Source organism: Mytilus californianus, unplaced genomic scaffold (genome assembly GCF_021869535.1).
Source record: "Mytilus californianus isolate M0D057914Y unplaced genomic scaffold, xbMytCali1.0.p SCAF_3, whole genome shotgun sequence".
NCBI classification, from domain to species: domain Eukaryota; kingdom Metazoa; phylum Mollusca; class Bivalvia; order Mytilida; family Mytilidae; genus Mytilus; species Mytilus californianus.
Genome location: NW_026262679.1, coordinates 100,287,768 through 100,314,527, shown reverse-complemented (window position 1 = coordinate 100,314,527; position 26,760 = coordinate 100,287,768). Strand labels below are relative to the sequence as shown.

General features: G+C 29.8%; 1 protein-coding gene and 1 long non-coding RNA gene across 25 annotated transcripts; one reads left to right on the top strand and one right to left on the bottom strand.

Annotated features, from left to right (window-relative positions):
• Nucleotides 1-236: 236 nt before the first annotated feature.
• Nucleotides 237-24,838, bottom strand: LOC127735548 (tropomyosin). 24 transcript variants are annotated; one of them, XM_052245775.1, is made up of 9 exons: nt 24,515-24,838; nt 23,179-23,304; nt 15,884-16,017; nt 11,797-11,914; nt 9,350-9,420; nt 6,965-7,040; nt 5,047-5,109; nt 4,257-4,326; nt 237-1,357 (listed from the first exon to the last, which is right to left on the bottom strand). In XM_052245775.1, exons 1-9 carry the CDS (start codon nt 24,626-24,628, stop codon nt 1,275-1,277), a joined length of 855 nt encoding a protein of 284 aa, XP_052101735.1. In that variant the 5' UTR covers nt 24,629-24,838; the 3' UTR covers nt 237-1,274. The 24 variants fall into 24 exon arrangements, with proteins under 24 accessions (XP_052101735.1, XP_052101736.1, XP_052101734.1 ...); XM_052245776.1 differs by lacking the exons at nt 6,965-7,040; nt 11,797-11,914 and adding exons at nt 7,101-7,176; nt 12,302-12,419 and having other exon boundaries at nt 24,515-24,836; XM_052245774.1 differs by lacking the exon at nt 6,965-7,040 and adding an exon at nt 7,101-7,176 and having other exon boundaries at nt 24,515-24,836.
• LOC127735551 (uncharacterized) lies at nt 20,679-21,878 on the top strand. Its single transcript, XR_007998448.1, has 2 exons — nt 20,679-20,835; nt 21,355-21,878. It is a non-coding gene; the product is annotated as an uncharacterized LOC127735551 (long non-coding RNA).
• Nucleotides 24,839-26,760: the final 1,922 nt, after the last annotated feature.

The following is a 26,760-nucleotide window of genomic DNA, read 5'->3' as shown; positions in this document are numbered from 1 at the left end:
AAACAGATGAACACCAGCAATATTTTGGAGTATAAAATTCACTTTAGAATTATATCATATTGTCTCATGTACATGTTATCCCTATCATAAACTGTTTGATCTATTGAGCAAAATACCAGGTGTACAGTCATTTCTAGGAGAGATAAGGAACATATTCATCAGCCAAAGGTGTAAATTAATCTGGTCATTTACACCAGGGCAGGATTAAAAAAATATGATAAAGACAAATTCTGTAGTTAAGCAATACAAGTTTATTGTCGGTAAAAACAAGTTGGCAATATCCAGGGAGTCGTCACATGATGAACACATGGTCATCATAAGTACAGCTCTCGAAACATATTAGTTCCAAACGTCTTACTAAAAATGTTGTCAAATGACAAACAAAATATGTAAAGTATAAGAATATTTATAATAAAGAATAAAAATTTGGTACAATACAATTAAGTTCTTTTATAGAAATACAATAATTTACTTAGGAAAGAAGTGGAGCATATTTTGTGAACCATAGGCCTGCTACCAGTCTTAAGTCATACTATACAAATATTACATGCAAAAAATCAACGTTCAATACATTATATTATACAACTGTGGAGTCTCCTTCAACAGAAGTGGAGGGAAAGAGGATTGGGACTGGATATTGCCCGATTGTTCAATGGTAGGCCAAAAATAAGGACAGTTTGGTCATTTTACTGCAGATTCTGCAGATTTTTAAAATGCCATTCTGAATATCTATCAACCCACCATATTCTGTTATTTTGCTACCCCTTTTGTTGTGTAAAATTTGTCAACAGCATGTCAAAAATCTTAAAGGTTACTACAAATTGGAAGGAGAAACCTGCTCTATATGTATCCCATGATTCCCTCAACAAAGTAGCTAAAAAGTCTGGCGGTCCAACACTGATTCACACAAACATATTTCCCCAGATATACAAACATTGCAAAAAACATAAAATAGACGAAAATTTGCTTGGTATCAAAAGTTGTGTAGTAACCTTAAAGATTTGTGACTAAACATCTCATTTTTAAATTCGAAATATATTAGTAACAGATATTTATTTGTCTTTACATAAATAATTGAAAATGAACATGTACTTCAAGCACTGTATTATATCATTATCCTTCTTTACACAAAACAGTCAAAACATTTAACTGTACAAATAAATACATTATCACATTACAAGAAAATGCATTATTGTCCGAGAAACACGTGATTCTGGCCTGTAAAGAAACCAATGATATATACGACTTTGGTGAGGGGAATATGAAACCAGTTTTTAGTATCCAGCCAATTCAGCGAAGGTGGCATCCAATTCGTCGCTGATAGCTTTATATTTCTCCTTCTCAGTAAGCAATTCATCTGAAAAAAATAATAATCTTGAATTAGATATTGTTTATGGGATGGTAAAAGGGAATAAAATACAAAATATACTGTAGAGAATGGTGAATAACTTATAAGCATGTGACTTTTAATGATGCACATTTGTAACACTACAACCGGCCATTTATTCATGTAATTTATGATACTTGTAAAAATAAGTTCTTTGTAAGAAAACACTATCTTTTGCACTTGCTTTGATGATAAGGAATTTGGTTAATTTCCAAGTCTCACAATTTTTTCTTTCTCTTTTATTTGTAAAGTGATTAATGTTCGAGTCCGCCACTTATAATACTTATTCACTCATCCTATACGTCATAACTTCAATATTACGTTTCCACTTTATTATGTCTATAACTTCCTTCTATCAAATATTTTAAAATAGTGAATCAATTAACGGACTTTTTCCTCAAATGTTGAAATGCAAAAGAAAAGAGAAATGTAGTGTACATAAATGAGACAGCAGCTCAAAGACCAGAAAAAAACAAAAAAAGACATCTTGGTGTTAATTTACAGTCAACATCAGAAGTGTCTTTACAGAATAGCTTTTAATTAGCCTTATATTTCAGAGAACTTTTTATTTGTCTTTTTTACAATCTTATGTAATTCTGTTTTATCTATTTATTTATCCTACTAAAGGTCACAGTGGTTCAAAATTTGAAATTCTATTTTAAAGTATATATCTCATCTATTTTCCTTCTGATAAATTTATAAATATTAGATCAATGTAAAATGCACTCCCTTACATGATAATGTTTTAAAACATTTCCCTTTACAAAATGGATCTTCCAATACCTTTGAACCACTGTGTGTATAAATTGTATCTATAATGAATTCAAACCTGTACAACTGTGTAGATCATTCAAAAAAAAGCATGCATCTCTACAAATTGTTTAAGTCTGCTAATGTAGCATCCATTTCTTCTTGCAGATCCATTCTTTGTCTGTGTTCATTTTCATAATCCTCTGTAAACACACACACATGCAAAAAATAACATCATGCAATCATGCCAATCACTATGGTGGCAGCAGAAACCTATTTTCATGAGTAATAATGCTTGTTTCTCTCTCTGTATTTGCCATTTTGCCAAATTTATAGCAATTTAACAGTTTTGTTAACAATTTTCTATTTTGAATTGAGAACTTTTGACTTCACATCAGTGGTTTAATTTTTTACCAGTGAAGTATTTTAAAACAAAATCATCTCGGAAATATCTTAGTTAATTTCTACTTTTAAACAGTAAATATACTCTTATAATGTTCTAAATATGCAGGTGAGTTTTACTACAATCATGGTTACCGAAAAAAAGATGTAGTTTGCAAAAAAATTTCATGAAAATCTGCTTTCTTTTCAACACAGGTATTGTAAGTTTCTCAATTTAACATGATTTTGACTCTGCTTAAAGCATATGGCAAGTAATTCATAACTTATAATCTTTATGAATCCTAACACATTGCATACCAATAAATCAGTTTGATATAGAAGTTGTAATGATATTATTTCAATTTTGATAAAAATTTGTTCTGTAAAAACATTTAAGGCAAATTTATTTCAAAACTCTTGCTTTTTTTATGAACTTAAATAATAACAGAAAAAAAGTCATGTTAGTTCGTTTTTGTCATAACTCCTCCAATTTCTAAATCACTGATTGTGATGCACGAAATGTATGTTTATATGTTATTAGTACACATGTTCAATAACTTGTGTTTCAATGTTAAAATTCACACAAAAGGCATTTACTATAACACTAATATCAATAACTTCTTTACAGATGCTCATTCATTAACAGTAAAGTAATTCTTCAGCTTATCAAAAAAGAAAATACTATTTTCCAAATCAAACTGTTATAAAAAAAAACAAAAATTCTGACATGTTTCTGTTAATGAATGCATCTTCTGTAATGAAATTAGTAATAATATCTGCATATCACAAGACATGTTAATCATTCAAAATGCATTGAATAGATTTGAGGAAACTTAAAAACTAGGTAGACCATTATAAACCGTTTCATATTAAAGTCTGGTTACTTTTTTCCATAACTCAATTGTATCATAAACCTATCGCATTGTCTCCTTATACCAATTGATATTTTTTTTAGTTTCTATCTAAAGGGAAGTAACTACATGATAATCTGATAACACATTACTTCCCTTTGATAGGTTTTTGCTTTCTTTTTCCTTCTGATAACCGCCACAATTTTCGGAAATTTTGATTTGTATATTACCTACCTTGGATTTTGTCCACCTCTCTCTGTAATGTTTGAACGGTGCGGTCACTAGTTTCAGCCCTATATTCAGCCTAAGGACAAATCACACAAATATCAACATCATGCTATTAGTCAGTTTTCTGGATCTTGGCAAAAATTTGGTTCTGTATTGCAAAGGATTCAGCAATTCTTTCAAACAATAATTTTTTTTTTCTTCATGGTACGAATAGTGTTAAATTTTCAACTTAAAGAGTAGAAATTGCTGAAAACTTTGTACAATCTAAAACTAAACAAGGAGCCAAAATAATTCCTACCATTTTTCCAATGTAAAGGCATTATTTCATACTTGTTAGTCAATGACTGTTCAGACATGCAGGTTCATTTTACTTCCTAATTTCAAGGAATTATTTTGGCCACAAACAAGTAAAACAAAAATCTCTTGAGGTTTAATCCATCTTCAAATTTGCTCAAGATTCTCTCCAAAATCAAGTCAATTCTCATGTATTTTCATTTATATTATTAAATCTACAAACCAGAAAAGTGATCTTTATAAAAAACAAACTTAGACTTGAGAAAATTTGATTGATTAACCTCTGGTCTAGCTGAAAAACAAAAAACCAAGATAACAGGTGCAACAACATAAACTAATCGCTCGGGGGGCACCATGCACCCTACCTTCCAATCGATCTACTTCTTTTTGCAACTTGGAAACAGTTCTCTCAGCCTCTGTTGCACGATTTTCAGCCTTTTAAAATGAATGGTAATATTCAAATTATGAATCATCTCATACTTTCTAGGCATGGTCATGTGATTTTTTAGATTTTGTTGTAAAATGTCACATGGTAAAGTGATTTTTATTATTTTGTTGTACATTGTCACATGGTCATAAAATTTTAATAATTTTGTTGGACAGTGTTGGTGCCTCTTTTTTTTTTGGTTGATACAAATTTAATATGCAGTGATTCACATATATACAGAACAAAATTTGTGTACTAAGTATACTAAAAAAAAAAGAAAGCAGAGCATTGCTAGATAGGATTATAGCACAATATTATAAAGAGATAAGCACATATTGTTTCTCATGATTTGGATTGGTGCTCTAATTTTTACCTGTAAATTAAAAACAGATAAATTACAATAATTTGTAACTAATATTCAGAATTTTCAAATCTTGTAGAATTATCTTATATTTCTTATTTTTCTTTGAGAGAAAAAAAAAACATACATGTAACTATATCGCAAAGAAAGGAGACTTGAAACTTAATGTGAGTTTTCATTAGTTTTCTTCAAAACACCTTTTCATAAATTCCTCAGGTAAAACAATATTGAATTTCAGGCACCATGCATTTGTAGGTTTGATTTTAAAATTTTTGTCCCACTAGTGTTATTCTGATACAAATAATGATTGACACCAAGTAATGTCGTCAAGTATACAAACATGGATTTGTTTACATATAAAACTTACATCCTTCAGTCTGTTTGTAAGATCTCTGATTGTTTCTTCATAACTGTCCTCCCTCTGTGAGGCCTGTTAACACAAATACATTCTCTACATTAGTCAAGTGTACAACCCAAGTATGACCAATGGTCAAACAATATGGAAAGACTTCAAAATGAAAACTTTTCTTTTAACCATGTCTCTTTCTTCAAAATATGGACAGTACCTATCCCTTCTTTTTTAAATATTTTTCAAAGATTGTGTTTGTAAAATTTTAATTTGATATTAAATATGACAAACCCCACTAATAGCTCACTAATTTACTAATCTTTCCATATTATTTTAATCTGTAGATAAAAGTCTTAGATTGAAATCTAAAATTCAGCAACTACAATAAATATAACTATCGTTTTAATGCAACTTGTAAACCAACTGATGATCTTTTTCATTTTGTAATTCTTTTTTTCAGTTAGAATCCTCTGCATATTTTTTTTTTCAAAGTTAGATGATCAGATGGCTTTTTTTAATTTATAATCTGCTATTTATAACAAAATTTAACAATTTATATATTATGGACATAGCCATGCCCTGTACAATACTGATCTGCCTACAATAAAAAGGAAAAAAGCAAAATAAATTAGGCAGACACAATACAACTGTAAGCAATAATTAGCAGGAACCTAAAGCATTTCTAATCTATTATATAAAGAATTTTTAAATTAACTCTTTCAACTTTTTCGCCTGAATTTTTCTGTGAAATTGCTAACTTTTGAATTTTCAGATTTTTACAGTCAGAACATGCCTACAACATCAAATTGTAGCTGCTAAGTTTGACATGCTGCCAAAATAAAATAAAAATCTACACTACTTCATTCTTTTAAATTGTTTGAATTTTGTAGAAAAAAAATATTATCTATATTTGAAAATATCCCTGAAATTATGCTTTGTATATTGTGTCCAATTAAAAAATTCTAACATAAATTTGATATAAAAACGTATAAACTTAATCCACTGACCCTTTACAGTTTTCTCTCAAAACATAATTTCAAGAATTAAGAATATGTATTTAGAGAGCAAAAGCTATATCTTTACATCAAAAATAAAGTAATTTTGCTCATCATAAGTTAACATTTAATTTATTATGAAAACGTTCACATAAAAGGCCAACATTTAAGGGAAGAAACATTGGGAAACTTGACAATATACATACATGTATATTAAATTTTGTTTAAATTTTGTTTTTGTTTATGTTAAGGTAGACCAGGGGTCTTAATTCAATTTTGATTGTAAATAGCTGCAAATGATTATTCTATATTTCTAATAATATTAGCAATTTTGATGCAGAAATGGAATATACTTGTGAATTTTCAATTGAAGGAATTTTTTTTATGATTTTAGCTTATGGGTACTTTTTTTTTACAAAAACAGACAATTCTTTCATAAATTCAAAATTTTTAACTTTGGTATATCCAAGGAGATAACTCAGATTGGTTGATTGTTTATTATTCAGAACATTTTTTTTTATAAAGGAATAAACTTTAAATTTACCTATATTGTTATGAAGCAAGACAACCAATATGGTGACCAAATTTCAATTTTTATTTTCAGAAAGCTCATTATAAGAACTATATTTAATCTATTTAGAAATTCTATTAATAAGTTTTCTTTCTTTTCACATATAAATTTTTGTCCATGTATACATGTATAGTCCTTACAAAATCTGTTAATTTTGCACAATCATTAGCTTGAAAAAAAAAACCTTGCGACTTAGTTTTTATCATATTTTTTAAAATAGAATGTGAACAACTTTTTGCAAAGTATGAACAAATTCTATTGTTCTTATCTTATGTTTTTAAGAGGAAAGTCATGTGATTAAATGGGTCAGTTCATGCGCCGCAAGAAAGCGAACACCATGCACCATTTGATTATGGTGTTGGTTTTATACCTCTTCCTGAGAAAGCTCGAGAGATTTCATATTGTTTCCAATAACCTTCAACTCCTCTTCGAGCTCAAGGACTTTCCTGAAAAAGCAAAGAAATGAAACCACTTAAGTACAGCCGGACCCAGCCAGTTTTTCTTACCTGGTCATTTTGGACCTGAAGGGTTTTGATATTTGCCCCAACAACTGTGAGCTGCTCTTCAAGATCAATTACTTTGCTGGAAAATAAGAAAGGGTTTACTAGGCATGTTGATTTTATGAAATGAACAACCTGAAAAGCCCAATGATGAAAAATGTGCTTCATCAAATATGCTTCTGGAAGTTCATTTCAAAATTTAATTATTTTTTTTTTAAAGAAAATAAAACTTCATGCATTTACAACTGAAAATTCACATGCCACAAATATAACTCCAGCAAACCCAATCATTAAAATATGCTGAAATAAAAATATGGGTGTGTAAAATGAAAATCTGGCTAGGTCTAGCTGTTGATTTAAGAAGATTGTGTGATATTGGAATGGACAGGAAAAAAATTAATTAATTCAACTTAAAAATCTTGGTTATCAATATGAAAAATTACTTTACTGAATGATTTACTGAAAGAATTTATTTTTATATCCAAATGTTTCAAATCAAATCTTTTTATCTAACACAGAGAAAGGCTGGCTACCATGCATTAAGGTTCTCTGTGTAAATGAAATTATGCAATTTTTTTAGAAAGACAAGATGATAAACAATATGCATATAAAACTGACTAGTTATGCATACACATAACATTCAGGACCTGTGTTCACACAACTTTCTTCAACAGCCATGGAAATATTTTCAGTAGTATTTGGAATATTATACATTTCTCCAAAGACAGCTGAACCATACTCAAACATATATAGTTGAAATTAGCAATCAATAAGGAAGATATGCATTGTCATTCTAAATTTTGTTCACAATTTTTCTTTTTTCCCATTAAAAAATATGAAATGCATATTTCTTTCAAGATTGGCAAATTTCAGTAATCTCTAAACAATTTGGCTTGTTTGAATAGTTATAAAAATCATGGAACATTAATATAATCCCCCACCAATGAAATCTAGCGAAAAATCACGATAGGAACCATATTCAAACAAGCCAATCAATGCAGTTATTACAAACACAACATTGAGCATGCTTACCTTTTCTTCGCCTATTTCTAGGCCTCTAAGGTTGTTAGTAGCTATATGAAGTTCGTCTTCAAGTGTTTTTACTTGTCTGAAAAATTCACAACAAGCATACAAAGGGATCAGACACACCATGCAGGCATGACCACATGCATTTGACAAATTGGTTTATGTGAATTCTGTCAACATAATAGCAATTCAATCCTCCATTTTCAGTTGAATTTAAATTTTATTCCTTGACCAACTGGTCAATAAAAATGTGACTGGATATTTCTGGTTTTTTTTGGCATTCAATTTATGTAAACAAATACTTTGTACATGTACATATCTTTTGCATCTAGATTCAAGGGTCAAGAGGGCATATTTTCTGAAATTGACTTTTTGGACCATATTGTCAATGTGAAATCATGCGAACACACCATGCAATTTTAAATATCACAATTTTTCTTTGAGAAAAATCTTTTCCATTTTTTTTTTACTAAGATGAGTTTGTATCATTACACACTTTTTTAATTCATTGTATAAATTCAATGCTAAGATCATCTTGTTTTCATTCATGTAAATTATTCATCTTGAAAATTTTTCTTTTTTTTTCAACTAATCATGTGATGTAACAGTATCATGTGACAAATTACCTATATATAAAGTGCAACAAATGTTAGTATAAGGGTATAACGAAGCACTTTTCCTAAGCACATTTATGTGTGTTATGTGGCTTTGATTCTTTATTTTGTTCTGACAAAATATACAATGGATATTTTTTTTTTAATATGTTGCTCCATTCTTTCGTGTCAGTTTCTTAATTTCAACAAGTCTGAAGATTTGGCATTGATCAATTTAATGTTTGAAAAGCTGTTGTTGTGTGTTCTATCAAGATACAAATATTGATCTTCAAATACAAATTTATTTATATACCACGGAAATTTTTTTTTTTCTTAAATATGTAAACATCTTTGTCTTGCCTTTTTTACCTCACAACATTGAAATACTGTGAACTGTGTGGTGAATGCATTGATTAGACAGTGAGATATAAAGCTGATTGTGTATGTGTACTAAGATTTCCTACAGAAGCTGTGTCTGTTAATTAACCATTCACCAACCTTCTCATATGCTCGTATTTTTCTTCAGTACGTTCTAATTCAGTTTCAGCTACTATCAACTTGCGAGCAGCCTAGAAAATGTTAATTATATATATGGTAACACACACAAACGCATTCCAAAGCATTCCCTATACTCACGCTTCTGCAGCTTCTAATCGTGCCTCGGCACGCTCGAGGTCCACTTCAGTGATAGCAAGTTTACGGGCAGCCTGTTGTATGAAATAGAAGGGTCAATTCCTTTTTCAAAACTTTTACATGTCCAAATAATTTTTAAAAATTCAAATTGTTTTTAAAATTTATCATGCTTTTGTTATTTAACAAATGCCAAATATTTTTTTCTAAAACATCATGCAATTTTTGTCACACCATGCTGCAAATAAATTTTGGGACTACATTAAATATGAGTGTTCAACAAAGTTTTTGTAAATCCTAACATGTACTGGTAAACATAAATATCAAATTTTCAGAATATCATTTTTTAATGGAGATGCAATAACACAATTAGAAAATATAGCCAAATGCTATGTTAATTCATCTGACAGATTAAGTTTACTTTAATGAAGAAATGTATGCTGAATAATTAGACATAAAACTCAAGTTGTCTCCCTTATCTAATAATATTCTGAAACTAAGTCAATACATAAATCTAACTGCACCATAAGAAAATTAAATGGTACAATTAACTTGGAAGGATTTTCAAACACATTGTGAAGAATGCTCATGCTTGCTATCACAAACCAATTACTTTGTTAAATCACAACATTAAAATTTCAGAAGAAAAATTTATTCATTTATTTTATTCAGAAAAAAAAATCTTTGAAATATTTAAAATTGATAAGACAATGAAATAAACATAAAATTGAAATCTCTATCTTATTCCCTGTCATATATTTACTTGAAAAACTATTCAAATTTAAACATTATTGTATTAAGCATAAATAAACATGCTCTTTCCCAGGTCAATTTTAGAACTGTCAAGTTTCGCAAGATTCATATTAAAGTTTATTAGTTTTCAATTCAGATTCATTAAGAAATAATTGTATATTTTCATTTATTTTTTCATCATATGAAGCGAAAATTAACAGTTCCCAGTATAAAATTTCAACATACAGATGGACACTGTTGACTTAGAAGACCCCAGCATCCCCATCGTTTACTCATTAGAATGTCCAAATACGGACATTTTCTTGTTAATACAAAATTGAAACAAAATTTCACTGGGTCATTTTATCTAAGTCATCAGAGTCCTAACAAACTAGAACCATCGATGTAATGTGTGTTTACTTTTCAGAACAAGTTTTATCATTGTAAAACTTAATTCCACATATTTCATCTATGTTTCAGATTTCAACAAAATTTCTGTTTTCTTAACAGTACACCCTTTGCTGCAAATATTTAAACCAGTTCTAATAATGAATTAATCTAAGATGTTGTCGTCTATATATATTTTCTATTTATGCATAGCAGAAATTGTGCAAGATGCAATTTTCTTGGGACATTCTGTGATCTGAATGCAGCAAAGAGTATATTTAGAGAAAAGAGAGGAGTTAATATATTCTCATGCACACAATCTGTATTACTGAGACTTCTGTAGACTTTCATGCTCCATGGTCAAGTCTCACCTAAAATGAAACTGAATTCTGGACTCAATTGCAAGGGAAATAACTCAGATTAAATTGCAAAGGTTCATGTGCAAGGGAAATAATTCATATTTTAGAACTTTTGAGAAATATTCAAAAGGAACCAGTATAGATTTCAGATTTATGAGATAAAATTAAAAAGAACCGTTTATGAAGGGGATTATCAAACAATTCATTGCAGAAAAGCAAACAAAAGCTTTTGCAATCAAACATTAGTCCAGCATAAAAGAAAATCACATGGTTAATAAAAATAAACAAATTACAGAACTTTTCTCAAATGGCTAAAAGGGTATTTTAATATTCACAAAGGGTTATAAATATGTGGGAAAATGCATGGGATTATGATAAGTCTTGCTTTCTTTTCTGTATAAATCATCATCATTGTTCAAAACTTTAAAACTTTTCCTCTTGAGTTTTTGAGTATATTGACAGTAGCAAATGACAGGTCTTAGAAAGCAAGACATCATTATCATTTTTGTTCTCAATTTTAAAGATATCTTATATAAATTTAGAAATTAATAAAGAATATATTTTCCTTGCCATTTTATCCTATTGCTATCATGTCATTACATGGAATTGCAAAAAATATGGATTAATGAACACACAAAATAAAAAGATAATAAACAGTCGAGAACAAAACTGCTAATTCTATGTGTGTCTTTTGATGGTCACCCCAACTGATCATGCAAATGAATCACCTCTTCATATTTTTTATCGGCTTCTTCAGCTATCCATTTTGCCTCAGTCAATTGTTTCTCAAGTTGGTCTATTCTTTCATCATTACCACAGTTAAGGTTTTCCAAGACCTTCCTATTTCTGAGTGCAGAATACAGTATAAGAATTAATATAAAGCTATAGACTAGAGGGCATATGAACTAACAATCAGTATTTATCTCTTGCAACAAGATGAGAAGCATGCCAATAAGTTTTGTGTGGCACAGTCACCTCGTCGTATTTTCTATCGGCATCCTCAGCAATGTATTTGGCCTCTTTCAGTTGTTGTTCTAGAGCATCTATTCGTTCGTCATCTGCTACACTACGACTTTCTAGTACCTTTCTTCCTCTATTAAGATGTTTAAACATAATTATTTAAAAAAATTTGACCATAAATACCAGGAACTGAAATATGCCACAAATGTTCACCATCTAAAAGAACAGAAAGACATTAGTTTTTCAAAAGATTCCTGAAAAAAGAAACAAAGGTATATTAATTGTCCGTATAACTAATTGGCTAAAAAAGCTAAAAGTTGTACAAAGCCACACCCACTGACCACAGATTTTACCTCGTCATATTTGCGTTCCGCTTCATTTGCAATAAGTTCTGTTTGTTTTAAGGCAGCTTCAAGCTGTTCTATTCTCCCATCATCGAGAAACGTTTTGTTCTCCAAAGCCCGTCGACCTCTGTCGGAAAAAAGAAAATCCACATGCAAGCCATTAATTTTGTTATTACCTCATTGTACTTCTTCTCATTTTCTTCGGCAGTGATTTTAAAATCATGCAAATTCCTCTCCAATCTATCCAAATTTTCTTCATCAGTGGAGGTTCGAAATTCCAATTGACGTCTGCCTCTAATGCCATGCAAGTAATTTATAACAGAAATAAACACATGGAAACAAAAAAGCAACTGGACAACATCTAAGCAGAATCATCTACCATACTTGTCCTTATTAAAGCTCATCCCTTTCATAGATCCAAAATATAACATCCCTTTTTTTCAAAATGCCAATGCTTTTATCAGGACAGATATGGTATATTTATCCCTTATTTTTGGTCTGAAAGGTATAAAATGTATAAGATTTTTTTTTCTTTCAATTAACTTTGTTGTCTTATTAGAAATGTAAAGGTGCAGAAATGAAACAAAATAGAGACAGTGCTTCAACAGTGCATTTTTGTAAAACTAATGATTTAGTACTATTTATGACCAGTTATATGCCGTAGGTGTGAGGTGCATAAAATCAGGTAACACGATATGTAAATAAAAGTGTTTGAAATAAATAAAAACATTCCATAATAAAATAAACCTTAAACCATAAATATTGTATGGCATTAGAGGCAGTATATGTTATCTATATAGTACATGATTTTTTGCACATTCTTCCATATGTACCAAACAGTTAAGAAATGAATAGACTTTGGTTAGCTCCTTTAGAATACATGCATCTCATCAAAATATATAATTTCCTTGAAGTTAATCTTTAAAAATAAAAAATATTTTAATCCAATAGACCAAAATCTAAAATTTCTCAATTATTTTCCACAAGAGGCACGAAAGCAAAGAATAATCATATATATTAATATATATATATATAATTATAGAGGGTTAGTGTATATAGATTAACAGGAAGTTAGGTATCATTTAAAATTTCCTTTTACATATTATCAGGTTTAACATTATAAATACAAGCAGGATGTGATTTATCTATAGATCAGCAATATTTCTGTAGTATCACTACAACACTAACAGTCTTCAAGATAAACTTTTGAATCCACAAGCCCGCAGCTCAATCTTACAAAAATTTTAGTTGGATTGTGTTGGCTTGTAGAAAAGAATTTTACAAGCCTGGGCTGGTGGTTAAGCGTGAAGACTGCACTAATGTTTTTTGTATTATTGTATTATCATTAAGCAATACATGTACCTGTATGAAATAGATTGTTAGCTTGAACATGGAAATAGATCAAAATTGCCATATAAACAATGTTAGTTATGTTTTTCCTGTTCTTATAGTGTATATAGCCATTTTATTGATCCTTTTATCTTTTACCATATACATGAATGTGTATCTTAATCTTACTTTCAAAACAGAACTTTTTAAACCTATTAAGCATAAATTTTGGAAAGTATTAATTTCAATATTCTCTATTAAAAATACTTAATAGATATCTCTACAATTTGTTTAAGGAAATAATTTATTTTAATGTTTATACTTCATTAGCCTAACAGGTAAATAAAACCAGTTTCTGACACATTTTGGCCCACAGGGATATAAGTGTTCATTCACCTTCATTTATCATCAATTACTCTCTGTTCATATTTTTTTAAGAAAAACTACAATAATAATATGTGTGTACAGTATCTCAGACATTTTTTTGTTTTTTTCTAACTTGCAGAAACTGATTTTTGAGAGCTATTTTATGATCTCACCATACTATTTTGCTTTATATCAGAAAATCAATAATACATGTGTAATATCAATAAATCCTAGAGGAAATGATGTATGTAGGTGAATCATCAAATTACTATATTCCAAAACAGTCAACCTGTCCTTAGGTACCTTTTTAGAGGTGTAAAAATTGTTAATAATCAATCTAAAGATAAGTTTTTTTTAAAGAAAAGATTGACTATTTTTTCTATGATTTGTTTCTCATGAAGCACACATTCATGTACAAATACTTCCCATTCCTATTTTTTCTCTACTTAAGCTTGACTAAATTCTAGTCAATATTTATGTTAAATCTTTATATATTTTATCTTAACATTACAATATATGGCCATTTTATCAATATCTGAAAGATTTACAAATGCTTCAGTATTATAGTACAAGGTATGCCTTTATTCTGATGGAAAATGTGTGCATTCATGCAAGTAATTTTATAATTCATTTTCAGAACATACTTTGAAAATGCACAAAATCAGGTGAAAAAATGTTATATTTCCAGTTATCCCCTTTACTTTACCACCATTTTTAAAATGTTTACCTTGTCATAAAAAGTGAGAAAAAAATTGTCAATTTTGATGAACTTCAAATTTAAAAGTATTTTTAGATTTCAATAATATTCCAATTTAGCAACCATGAAAAAGCCCATAAATGTATAAGACCACATTACCCACTTTCAGCTTAGTTATAGGAAACACAGCATATTTTTTCGTAGCTCAGTGACATTAAGCAGAGACATATAGCAGTAAATCATAGGGAAATGAAAGCTAAATGTATTATATACATGTATACTGCTTAAATATCAAAGTGTGTTCTGAACTCAAATATCTAAACAACTATTTAACTTCCAAGGTAGGAAATAATTTATGTACAATTATGATAATTCAATGAAATATGAAAACCCATAACCTAAATATGTACATCATCAGTGCATGCAAAAACAGTTCCAACTGAGAATTGCCCATAGAAATACAAATAAACAGCCAATCTGCTTTTGTAGAAATCTGCACTTTAAGTGTTATCTATCAGACTTTGAACATGAGATCTTTTTAAGAGTTTTAAATGTATGCCAAACATGTACAAAAAGTTGACATTTCTTTACATTTCTAATAAATGATAGTTGTTAAAGCCATGATAGATATTAAATGTCAGCACAGACAACCACAGCATAGTAGATCTATAAAGTTCTTTCATTTCTTGGGTACCAAGTGTGTTATTTCAAAAACCTTTAATTGTAAGATGGATATCAAATTTCATTCTTTTCTTATTTCTAACTAAAGAACTCAGAATGTGCTTTTCACTTCAATTCTTAGTTTAGTCATTTGTAAATACCAAAAAATGGTACACAAAGAATCTAAAAGAATTCATAAATCTCCTACATGATATATGATTTTAATGATATATATTTAATGCATAAATGGTATATCAAGTATGAATGAAGGTAAAGTTGATCATTTATTGTAACAGCAACCCAACATGTTTTACAGTTCATAAACTTCTGTTTATAATGTAAAATACAAATGTATGTGTTCTATTTAATGAACTTCTTAAAAACATCTTGGGTTTGCTGTAAGTTATATATCATAATATAAATGTCACCTTGTCTAGTGTTAGTCAATTATCAACATCAAATATCCATATTATCTCTTCCCAATCCTCATACCACTTTATCATTTAGATTTAGAAAGATTTCATCCCTCTCCATTTTGGAGCTACCCTCTTTTCTACTTTAAAAGACTATGTGTACAAGAAAATATCATTATAAAGACGGTGCACCCTTGAGTACTTTAAAAATACCCTGTCCTTTTGAAGCTTGTATGGGAAACTCTTACACAATGTCAATATGATGTTGGTATGACTAAAAGAAGGATATATACCTTTCACTCTCATCTGCAGCCTTTGAAGCTTCCTCTAATTTCCCTGCTGCTGTTGTGTATCGTTCCTCCGATTTCATAATATCTTCCTCTAACATACTGATTTTTCTTGTTAAACTTTGGATTTCTTGTTCATGCTGAAATTTACAGCAAACAATATTAAGCATACATGTTCAATTCTTTTCCTTATAAAAATATGATACTACATGTATTTATTCATATGTTCATTATATTCTTACAATATATCGTTTTTTATGTTTTGTACATATGTTTCCGTTTTCATGTTGATTTATATTACATTGTATACCTGTAGGATTGATATAATTATTTTCATAGGTATATCTGTTTACTGTCAAATTATCCAAGTAAAAATGAAATGATCTTTTCAAAAATGTACATGTATAATCCAACAAACAGTTTAATGTCAAAGGTATTTGTTAAAAGATGTATTCATTTCTAACTGTATACATATTACAGCATGAATGACCTATTTCAAAACAAATTTCTTTTATAAAACTTGATTTGAAATCTATGAATTGAAGGAGATGTGTACCTTTTCTAAATGACAAAAATATTGCTTTACATTTCTAAACTGTCATTTTTAAACTATTAATGGAGGATCCAAAACATGTAAATTGAACCCTTAACTTTAATACACACTTATCATAATATTTTCTACAGAATAAAATGAAACCTCTTGTAGGTCAACAAATTGTTCAACATCCTGTTTTCATTTTTAGAAATTGGACAAATCACACCCTCATACTACTTGCATAAAATTAACTCCAGCAATTTACATTTTGTCTAACAAATTGGATCCCACCTCAAACAAATTAAATATAAATACACATAGATGTCAGTCAATATAAATATCTACATCTACACTTTACAATGCAAACTATATAGTTTAGTGGCCCTATCCATCAATGTATTTACATGGGGTTGATCAACATAAAGTAACAATTTAAACTGTGTTATGTTTGTCACTCTTAGAACATTGAAGTCTATGATCCATGTCTTCATAAAGATACAATGTAGATCTATATCTAATATATCAATGTACAAATCTGACAAATAACCTTACAGTCATTTATACAGTGAAACCAAATAAAAAATAATCAATAAACTTTAAACTGTTTGTAATTGGATGAATTTGTGAGCAATATTCTGTAGGTTCATGACTTTAATATCCTGGTTTTTATTTAGGTCCATGGTCATTGGTCAGCTACATCTATACAGAGCATACAGCACATACATTTACATGTATATAGCTGTTAGTACATGTTCAATGATACATGTACATGTATGTAGTATAAACAATCATGGGGCAGTGCATGTGTCATCTTCAGTTTAAAATGTTATACATGTATATACATGTAATAGAATCATTTTATAATAACATATGTAATATCAGTTAAAGAGAAGTTTGTTTAAAAAATTTACAGGTTTTACTGTTTTGTGACATACATGCACAATTTTGGTAGTTGAACCGAACCTCATAAGCACATCAATACTGGAGGTATTTATTTGATGTCACTATAAGCAACTTGTTACACAAATTTACACACAGATGCATTTTTATAAAGGCTGAATTAGGTTTGAAATGACAGAATGACTGTATATGTAAACATCATGAAATCTCTTAAAACAGCTTACACTGCACTATTTTACTGTTTAAGTGCAAATTAAAATTTAAACAAATAAATAGTTTATGGTATTATTAAAATGTCTACGCCCAATTTCAAGTTGCATGAGTCATCATCTACATCTAGGGGTACTGCATGTATTGTTATAGAAGTTTGATATAAATCATTTCTTGTGTTTGTAATTATTACCTATGTGATTTTTTTTAAATATTTATGAACTAATAAAAGAAATTTGATACCACTAAAATATTGACTGATATTTAATATGTTTTACTGTTGTACTTAAAGAAATTAAGAAACCAAGTTTTGAATAAAAAAAACAATGTTTGATTGTACCAGGAACATATATATATGTTAGATATACTGTTCCCAGTTTGTAATAAAACCTTAAGTCTTCTCATAGAAATGCATCCCAAAAATGTTTATGAAATTTGTATTAATTGTAGGGAATAACAAATGTATTCAATTAAATAATAACATTTTTGTTATCTGTAAAAATTTGTAAACAAATTATTAAAATACCCTTGATTCTTATCTGTACATGTATATCTATCCCTTAAGGTATCTGTTTATATTATTCAATTTTTTTGTTCAAGGAATTTGACCAGTTGTAACTTTTTTAGCTGACAAAACATGATATGCATCAGTGGTTATCAAGGTATAACTAGGTAAAGTTATGACTGGAATTCACTTTGTCCTCATTATTTAAGTAGCAGTTACAATTGAAAACACTCAAAAATGATTTAAAAGCTCTCCAACTGTCTGTGCTTATTGAAAGATGATATGAGGATATTATATCTATAACTACATGTATTTTATCGGAAGGTGTGGTGATCAAGGTACAAATGTATGATGAAAAAGCAGTAAAAATTAATGTTTTACACAGGAAGTGTGTGTTCATACTACACATATTATAACAAATCACTCATGCATTTTGAGCATGTCTGTGGTTTTCCCCTGATATGGGAAGGATTGTCCTTGGTGTGATCATTTCTTACTTGAACCAAATGCCTTATTCTTCTGATTTTAAATGGCGGACTTCAGAAAAAAATTGTACAAATTCATAAACCAGTGCAAAGTAAATAACATACATAATTAAACATTTTACAGCAACAAATGAAAGAAACTCTTTGCACCTTACTGGTTAATAAATATATTGCAATTCAATTTCTCTTTGAGGTTTTATTAACAATTTTTTCAAGGTTAAATGATATGCTTAAGAACGTGTAAACATATGTTCATGTTCGTCCTTCGAATGTTACCACATGAAAACTATTTCTATAAAAACAGATTAAGTTTAAAAATAAAAGATGATTGCTTTTAAAAAGAAATGCTCTCTTTATATAATCTTGTAGGAAGTCAGTCAATATCTGTGTTTTTACTTTAGAAAATAACTTTTTTATTCAGGGAAAAGGTTAATAAATCGGATACATAACTGACAAATTAATTCCCATTAAATCATTTTTCTTCAACCAATCACCAAAATGGATTATAGCCCAAATACATGTAATATAAAAATTTACATTTTTTAATTAACCAAAAATATTGTAAAAAGTGCATTTGATTTTAGGTCAACAGTAGCAACTGTTTGGGTACATAATTAAAAGCCTGGTATCTTTATTTTTTTTCAGTAAAGGTCTACAAAAGACAACAATGTATACATTATACACAATGATGCTGTTTATGACACTGTTAGCTTTGTGTACTTTTGGTGACATTGTCAATATTTGTTGATAACTGTCATAAAATTTAGAACATAGTATATACATGTACCTGTGGATACATGTAATTGGTGAAACATTTAAAACAATGATCCAAAGATATTTAGGTCTGATAAGAATCATAAGATACTGATGGTTTAAATAGTGAAAGTTTTAATAGCTTGGACATTATGTGATCATATCTCAAAGTAAATAAAGTTATCAATTTCTACCAAGATATCAAAGAAACTACAGGTGCTGTAAAAGAGGGGTTACATTGGGGAATTGCTATCAAACTAAAAGTGCCATCATATATTACTTATTATTCTTTTATGCTTTTAATAACATTCATGTATGAATTATTACCTTTGTATCAAAGATAATTATCAAAATCCATCACCAACTTAAATATTACCCCCAACCATTGAAGTCTTTAGATTTTAAGTTAACTGCATCTTTTTGCAAATGCCTGTCTTCTTTTACACTGAACAAAGTAATTTTAACGGAGGTAGTCTTAACCCTTCTTAACCATTGTACATGGAAATAAATTTAACTGAAGTTTTAAAGGGTGAATCATAAACATTAACATTAATTTTTGTTTAGAGTTGTGAATTTTTGCACCTATCTTTCAGCCCCACATGAGTTATCAATGTAAGACGTATGGGCCATAGAATATATAATGTATTTTTTCTATGTAATATTGAAGAAAACTATTACTTTTTCTCAAAAAATATCTAAAAAATTTCAATTATGTAGTCATATTAATTTAGAGTGATCTCCCTTTTTATATCCGCCATACCATACTTGGGAAGAAGCCGGTACTTGCCCGGTCATGAATAATTAGTCCCATTTCACCGCAAAGAACATATATAATCCACTTGCAATTTGATATGCATGCTAACAAATATTCCTTAATGATAATCCAATAAGAAATACACATATAAAGCTTTTACAACTATAAAACTCAAAAGCGGAAATGAAGGCAACACCTACGGTGTCTATGGTCCGTTGAGAAAACTCTAGTTGTGCTGATTTTTCTTCTAAATCATCTTTTAACTTTTCATTCTCGTCTCTTAAATGTTGCATTTTCTCTTTCAGAGCATTCAATGCCCCGCCGCCTGCTTTTACGGACATTTTGAAAATATTAAACTTTAAATTTTTCTCTTGTCAATGAATTCCAGTCCGATCTCAAGACCGTATTACTCCACTATAATTTTTAACACTTCGAATCAATGTAGGTCTTCGATGTTTCTTTCGCTATGATTTTTAAAAGCAGCTGCTCAGTTTGTATGAAAAATTTTAACTGGTTCTAAAATTAAATTGTCCTTGCAGGATACCACAATCACAACCGTTACGTGGTTAAAATATCTATATTCTTACGCAAAAGGATACACATTCAAATGTCGCACTACGAGTCATTTGACCTAAAATGAGACACCTGTGCTGTTTACTCTATTGCTTATCCCCTTACGGTAGATTGCATTGAATCCAAATATGGTAATATCGCCGTACTTTTACTTTCATTTTGATAAGTTTTTACACGTTGTTGACAAGTAAAATTATGAGAAATGCAGTTAATGATTACAACATGGAATCCATCCTTAAACAGGTAAATAAGACATTGTTACTTTAAAGGCGAGGCGAGTGTACTTAATAATTTTTCACTTTTGGGACATTTCAAGTTCAGTTGAAATTTTAATTTATAACAATCAATCAGGGTTTGGACTATTTCTATTTAAAAAACAAACTTTGTAATGGGTAACTTAAGAATTTGTATAATTGGGAATCAGTGGTGTAGTAACTGGAAAATAAATAAAATTCTTATCGAAAAAAATGTTTTATATAAAATTATTTGTAAGCTTACAATGCTACACTGGTGCTACGCCACTGTGAATTAACTTGTTAAGTTTTATGACAAGCGTTACTTAACATCCTAATTGTGTTTAATTTGACGATCAAAACATTTTATTTTATCAACAGATAAATCAAAGTCCTTTTCGAAAAATTGTCCGTGAAATATTCATCCTTAAATATTATGTAAAAGGAAATTATTGAATTTAAAGTGAAACAGACACATAGCGAATGCATCAAATTAAGTAATTAACATGTTTTTTCTGTGTAATTACAGGAAGCATAGCAGTTATACGTTTCCATGTGAACCGGTTCATTACCCCTGGCATCTATATATGGATACGCCAATTAGTGTATGAATGTAGAAATGCACGTGCAGTATGAAATAAGCATAGGTTTTAACACACGAATGTGTACATACATGTACACATAATTTATACATGTGTGCGACATTAAACTTTCATCTGTTTTTGACGGTTAAATTTAGCAGTTAAGTTATTAAGTAATTTTGATATTTGACATTTAAACATTTTAAGTTTACCGACTGTGAAGTTTGAAGTTTATACAGTGCATGTCGGGGGAAAATGGGATACTGAAGTTTTCTGTAATGCTTCACCTCAAATAGCGTTGTTCGATTTTTACAGGTTCTTATGTTTTGAAACATCTAAACGTCAAATGTGTTGTCAAAATAAGCTGACATACACTTCTTAAGCTATGAAAACATCATGCAGCTTCATGCAAATTTTTTATTCATTATACCATACCCTAATTAAAGACACCCTCAATAAATTTTGAATTTCACTTCCAATGATTGCAAATTTAATCATAGTGTTTGAATGCATTCCTAACTGGAGACAAGGAATCATGACTCCACCAGGTCTAGGTGTTCGTGTTGGTCGTTCGGGAACATCGTTTGATGTTTCATTGTCCGAAAGTTCGACATCCGAAAACAAAGGTTCATTACTGTAAATAACGCGGTCAAATTCTGTCATAGGATTACAAGTATGTTGTGGTGCATTGCCACCTTCTGGTTCCGGTCGTTTTGTAATTTTGATTTTTTTCTTTTTTTTCTTCGGTTTGTCTGCGCTTTCACCCGTTTCATCGTCAACTTTTTCACCCTTTTTCTTTCTAACTTTTTTAATTCCTGTTTTCTTCTTCCGAACTTTTTTCTCAGATTCGTTTACACTTTCACCTTCTAAAAGTTCTGACGTAAAATCCTGTGACAAATTAGAGTCCTGAGAGAGCTGATAAGAACTGACAGAATCTTGAGATAGTTGAACCAAATCCGTTAAATCTTTTTCCGATTGGAATTGATCATTCATCGTTAAATCCAATGACTTTCCCTCTTCGATAGCATAATCCTAAAGTCAAATTTGCACTTGTAAAAATTTTTAAACTTTCAAATGTTTCGATCTCAGTATTTAACTAATTCTATAGTATTTATTTTTATTTTATCAAATTTGAATACAAATGTAAACAAATCGAAGTTGAAACGGGGTGATGGTTAATTGATAGCACAGCCGATACGTAGTTATCCTCTGAGTAGCGCTGCATTCCATCACTGCATTTCCATATCAGGTATTGATGACGTCACACAACAGAACACATTATGAATAGGTAATTTGTTACCGGAGCAATACACACAACTTATAAACGTGTGGTGAGATAGTACAATCATGAAGAAAGTCGTTAATAAGATCAGAATGTAAGAAAAACAGATGTTAAAAGAGATATGTATAACAACACATTTAATGCAAGCCATGCGCTTAAAAAAGCCTTTAAGTTGATTATTGGTAATGATGAGGAAAAAAGTTTTGACACAAGTTTACATACTTTTAGCTCAGTCAATTATTATATTAATTAGATTTAGCCGAATTTAATACAGAATGTAAGAAGAAATCGAATGGTTGCAACCGTTCGAAAATTAAACCATAAAACTACAACTAAAAAAACATCTCTCCCTAAAATTTTAGTATATGAAAATAGATTTAATGAAACAAATAATATTCATTTTTAGAGGTAGAGTATCGAAAACTTGTGTCCTATTTTTTTTTGCTTTTTCACACTGTCGTAAAATGTTTACACGTAGGAGGATCCTTACCTCAGCAATCTGTTTTTCTGTCGTTTCGTATTTGGCTTGAACATCTTGTAACTGTGTTTGTGTATTATCTAAATCGTTTTCCGTCTGTATACTCTTTTTCTGTAGGGAATTGTAGTCGTCTTCAATCTGAAATGCAAAGATTTTTTATTAAATAAAACTAGATATATTCCATTATTTAATGTCCCTGAAAACAGTCTGTAAGTATTAAACTATGATGAAAAAAAAACGATTACAATTAGTTTCAATGGCAATGTCTCATATATTTTGACCCCCCCCCCCCCTACCCTAAAAAAAAACCAAACAAATGGTCTGACATGAGAACAAAAAAAAGATCAAACTATAGCACTGTTAAGATGAATTTTTTGACTAAGTATCTGACCTCGTAAATCACTGTATGTTGTCTATTTAAACTTTTTTGTTTTTTAATTCTAGTAGTCTAACCAATTTCCAGGTCGTTCTTAATATTTCATTGTTTTTATAAAAAAAGAAGTTTTTCCCCTAAATTGTCCGAACTGTGCGCATGCATGCCCCCTTTTTTAAAGCTTTGTAACATGAAATCTACGACTTCTCAAGTAAAAATAGTTATTTTATTTAGGAACATTTGGTTCTTTCAAAAATAAGTTTTAAATCTAAGATGAAAGTTATGACAGGTATTGCATATACTATAGTGTATAAAACAGTATAGGAACTACAGACCAAGACGATTTTATTAAAAAGCTGATGCTACATAATGAAGAGCTCATACAACATGAAACAGACAAGCTCATGCAAATTGCCATTAATTAAAATTGAAAATTTGAAACAAAGTGGTATGAGTAAATGTTTCTGATTCCTAATAAGAGTAGGATTTTCGGGTGCATAGCACTGCATCCTACAAGATTCTATTTTTAAAATGTATTGGTTTCAGATTTCAAGATGGCGCCTCTACCGTTACGTTGCTTGGAATGTTTCCCAAGAAAAAGTGAAAATCAGCATTTCAGGATGGGTTCATATTATGCATTACATTACATCATGTATAGAATACGGATTCCATGTTAAATATCCATATGAAATATACTCCTGATGAGAGTAAAGATCCTTTAAACAGCATCAAAATACTGCATGTATACGTCAAACTCCATCTTTTACCTTATAAATGGTTAAATATACGTTAAATCCATATTTTCATATTAAATACACTATATAGCACATATTCCGTATTGAGAATTTAATCATTTAGTCACATTTACGAGGGAACAATAAAAAATGTTCAGTAGAAACTTCCGATTTTCGCGAATAACCACGATTTTGCAACAAATTTGTACAACACAATTAAGCTTTGAAATCTATATTTTACCTTAGCCTTCGCTTCCTCGGTCTCCCTCAGTTTTTGTTCCAATTGTTCAGCTCTATCAAGAGCATTTTCCTTTTCCATTTTCATGGCAACCATCTTCTTCTTGATAGCATCCATGTTGATAGTTGTTTGTAGTGTGGTTACTAAACACAAAACAAAAAGAATAAAAAAGCGAAGGGAATGGCTTGACTAATCTGCAGACGAGAGCTGTATTGACTGACTGACTCCTGCTTTTCTAGACCTCGCGCTCCACTCAAGTCGAAAGATGCTGTGCCGAAGTAAACAGTCAAGGCTGCTGCCAACTAAATTGAGAAAGAGATTCTGACGGAATGTGCCAAATCGGCCTATCGGAGGGTGTGTTATTGACGATCGGAATCCCCCATGTGGTTCGTCTGTTCAAGCGAAGCGATAAGATTACAACCATCTTTGGTGAAGGCAGACGACGCGCAAGACCTCTCAGACTTTTTGCATGGGGGTGTATAGGTTTGTTATGAAGGATTATCAACTTAATTAACAGTAACCGATTTTTGATGTGATCGTTGATTATTGAGTTTTCACCCCCATTGACTACAGATTTATTAATTACATATCATATGGAATGTCAAAAATTGCTGATATATATAATTTTTTACCATGCCCTTGTTAGAAAATGAACTTATCTTACATGGGTTATTTTAAATAACACAAGATATATATGTAAAACGAGAACTATAAACCCGAAGTAAAAGCTTCCGAATGCCATGGTTACAGATGAGGAAACTATACTTTCTAATCAGTTATTGTATAATTGATATGAGTCGGTACTAGCATAGATGTTTTAAATATATCTTATCGTATTTGTGAAATAGTGTCCCACCCAATTAAAGATCATTAAAATTGTAAAGTATCTTTCAATCACTTGTATTATTCATAGCTATTATTTATTTTCAAATTAAAAAAAATACGTGCTCGATAAACTTTGGAAAAAAATAATAAGATCAAGCATTTTATTTCAACTTAAAAAAAATCTGCTTTTCAGGGATTTGGAATGGCTACGGTCGGCCTACCACGGCGGGGCAAAATAAATAATACAAAAAAAAACGAATTCAGACAATATTATTTCGTATTAGTTATGAAGAAACAAAATCCATTAATTTAGTGTTGCATTTTTGGATAAAATCATTGAAAAGCTTCTGTTTTAGTTGAAACAAATTAAGCTTAGGCAAATCTAAATTAAGTGCTTATGCTTTTAACTTGTATGTACAAAAGTTGAGGCGAGGTAGCGAAACCAAGGATACTTGGCGAAACTATTTTTTTTTTCATAAATGAATACTTTAACAAGCGATGTCTGAATTAAGCACGAGTTAGATGGTTTTTTTTTAATTTTAATCTACAACACTTCTGTTTTCAGAAGCAAAACATATTTTTAACACCAAAAAAGTTTTTTTTCTTCTCTGAATTGCGAGGCGAGCCATAACATTTTGATAGACATTGTTGATTTCATTTAAATAAAGCAATAATTCAGAAAGTCTTCAGTGAATGGCGGTAAATATTTTTTTTTTATGTTTCCAAAATTTTGGAGCGATCGAATCCGAAGAACTATGAATCAATTTGGAGTGGCCGTGATGTTTTTTTTTCTCAAGTTTATCCGTGTGTTGTTTTCTGGGGTCTTAAAATCGAGAAAGCATTCATAAAAATTTCCATTGTGACATTCGTAAAAAAAGTCTAAATCTATATACTAATTTTCACTAAAGTAAAAATGAATTGCAATAACATGCAAACATTGTGTTTTTTTAATCATTATTTTTTTATTATAGATTTGGTCTTTCGATTTATACATAAAACGTTATCCACAAATAAATAACCTCTTACCAAAATAATTTGTTTATGTCTTTGACAACTTTGAACTTAGGTGTATGTAAAATGTACTACTGTATCTTTTTTCTTTTTCGAATAGTTCTTTTTGTACACTGAATATATGTGAACAATTTGAAGAAAATTTCACTTATTTTTTTCCATGAATTTTTGATTTTTTTTTTATCATTTAGATTTCATTTCATTTTCATTTATTTTAACTCTTACAATTAACTGACAAATAAAACATATGGTAGACATGTAAAACCAATGACTTTTTGACATCTCTAAAAAGTAAAACGTGCAGATCTATCAATGTTATAATAATCAGTCATATTTGATGAAAGATTAACTTATATGTAATTATCATTTGTAATCCATAATCACCTTGCAAAACAGAGCCACATGTGCCCAGC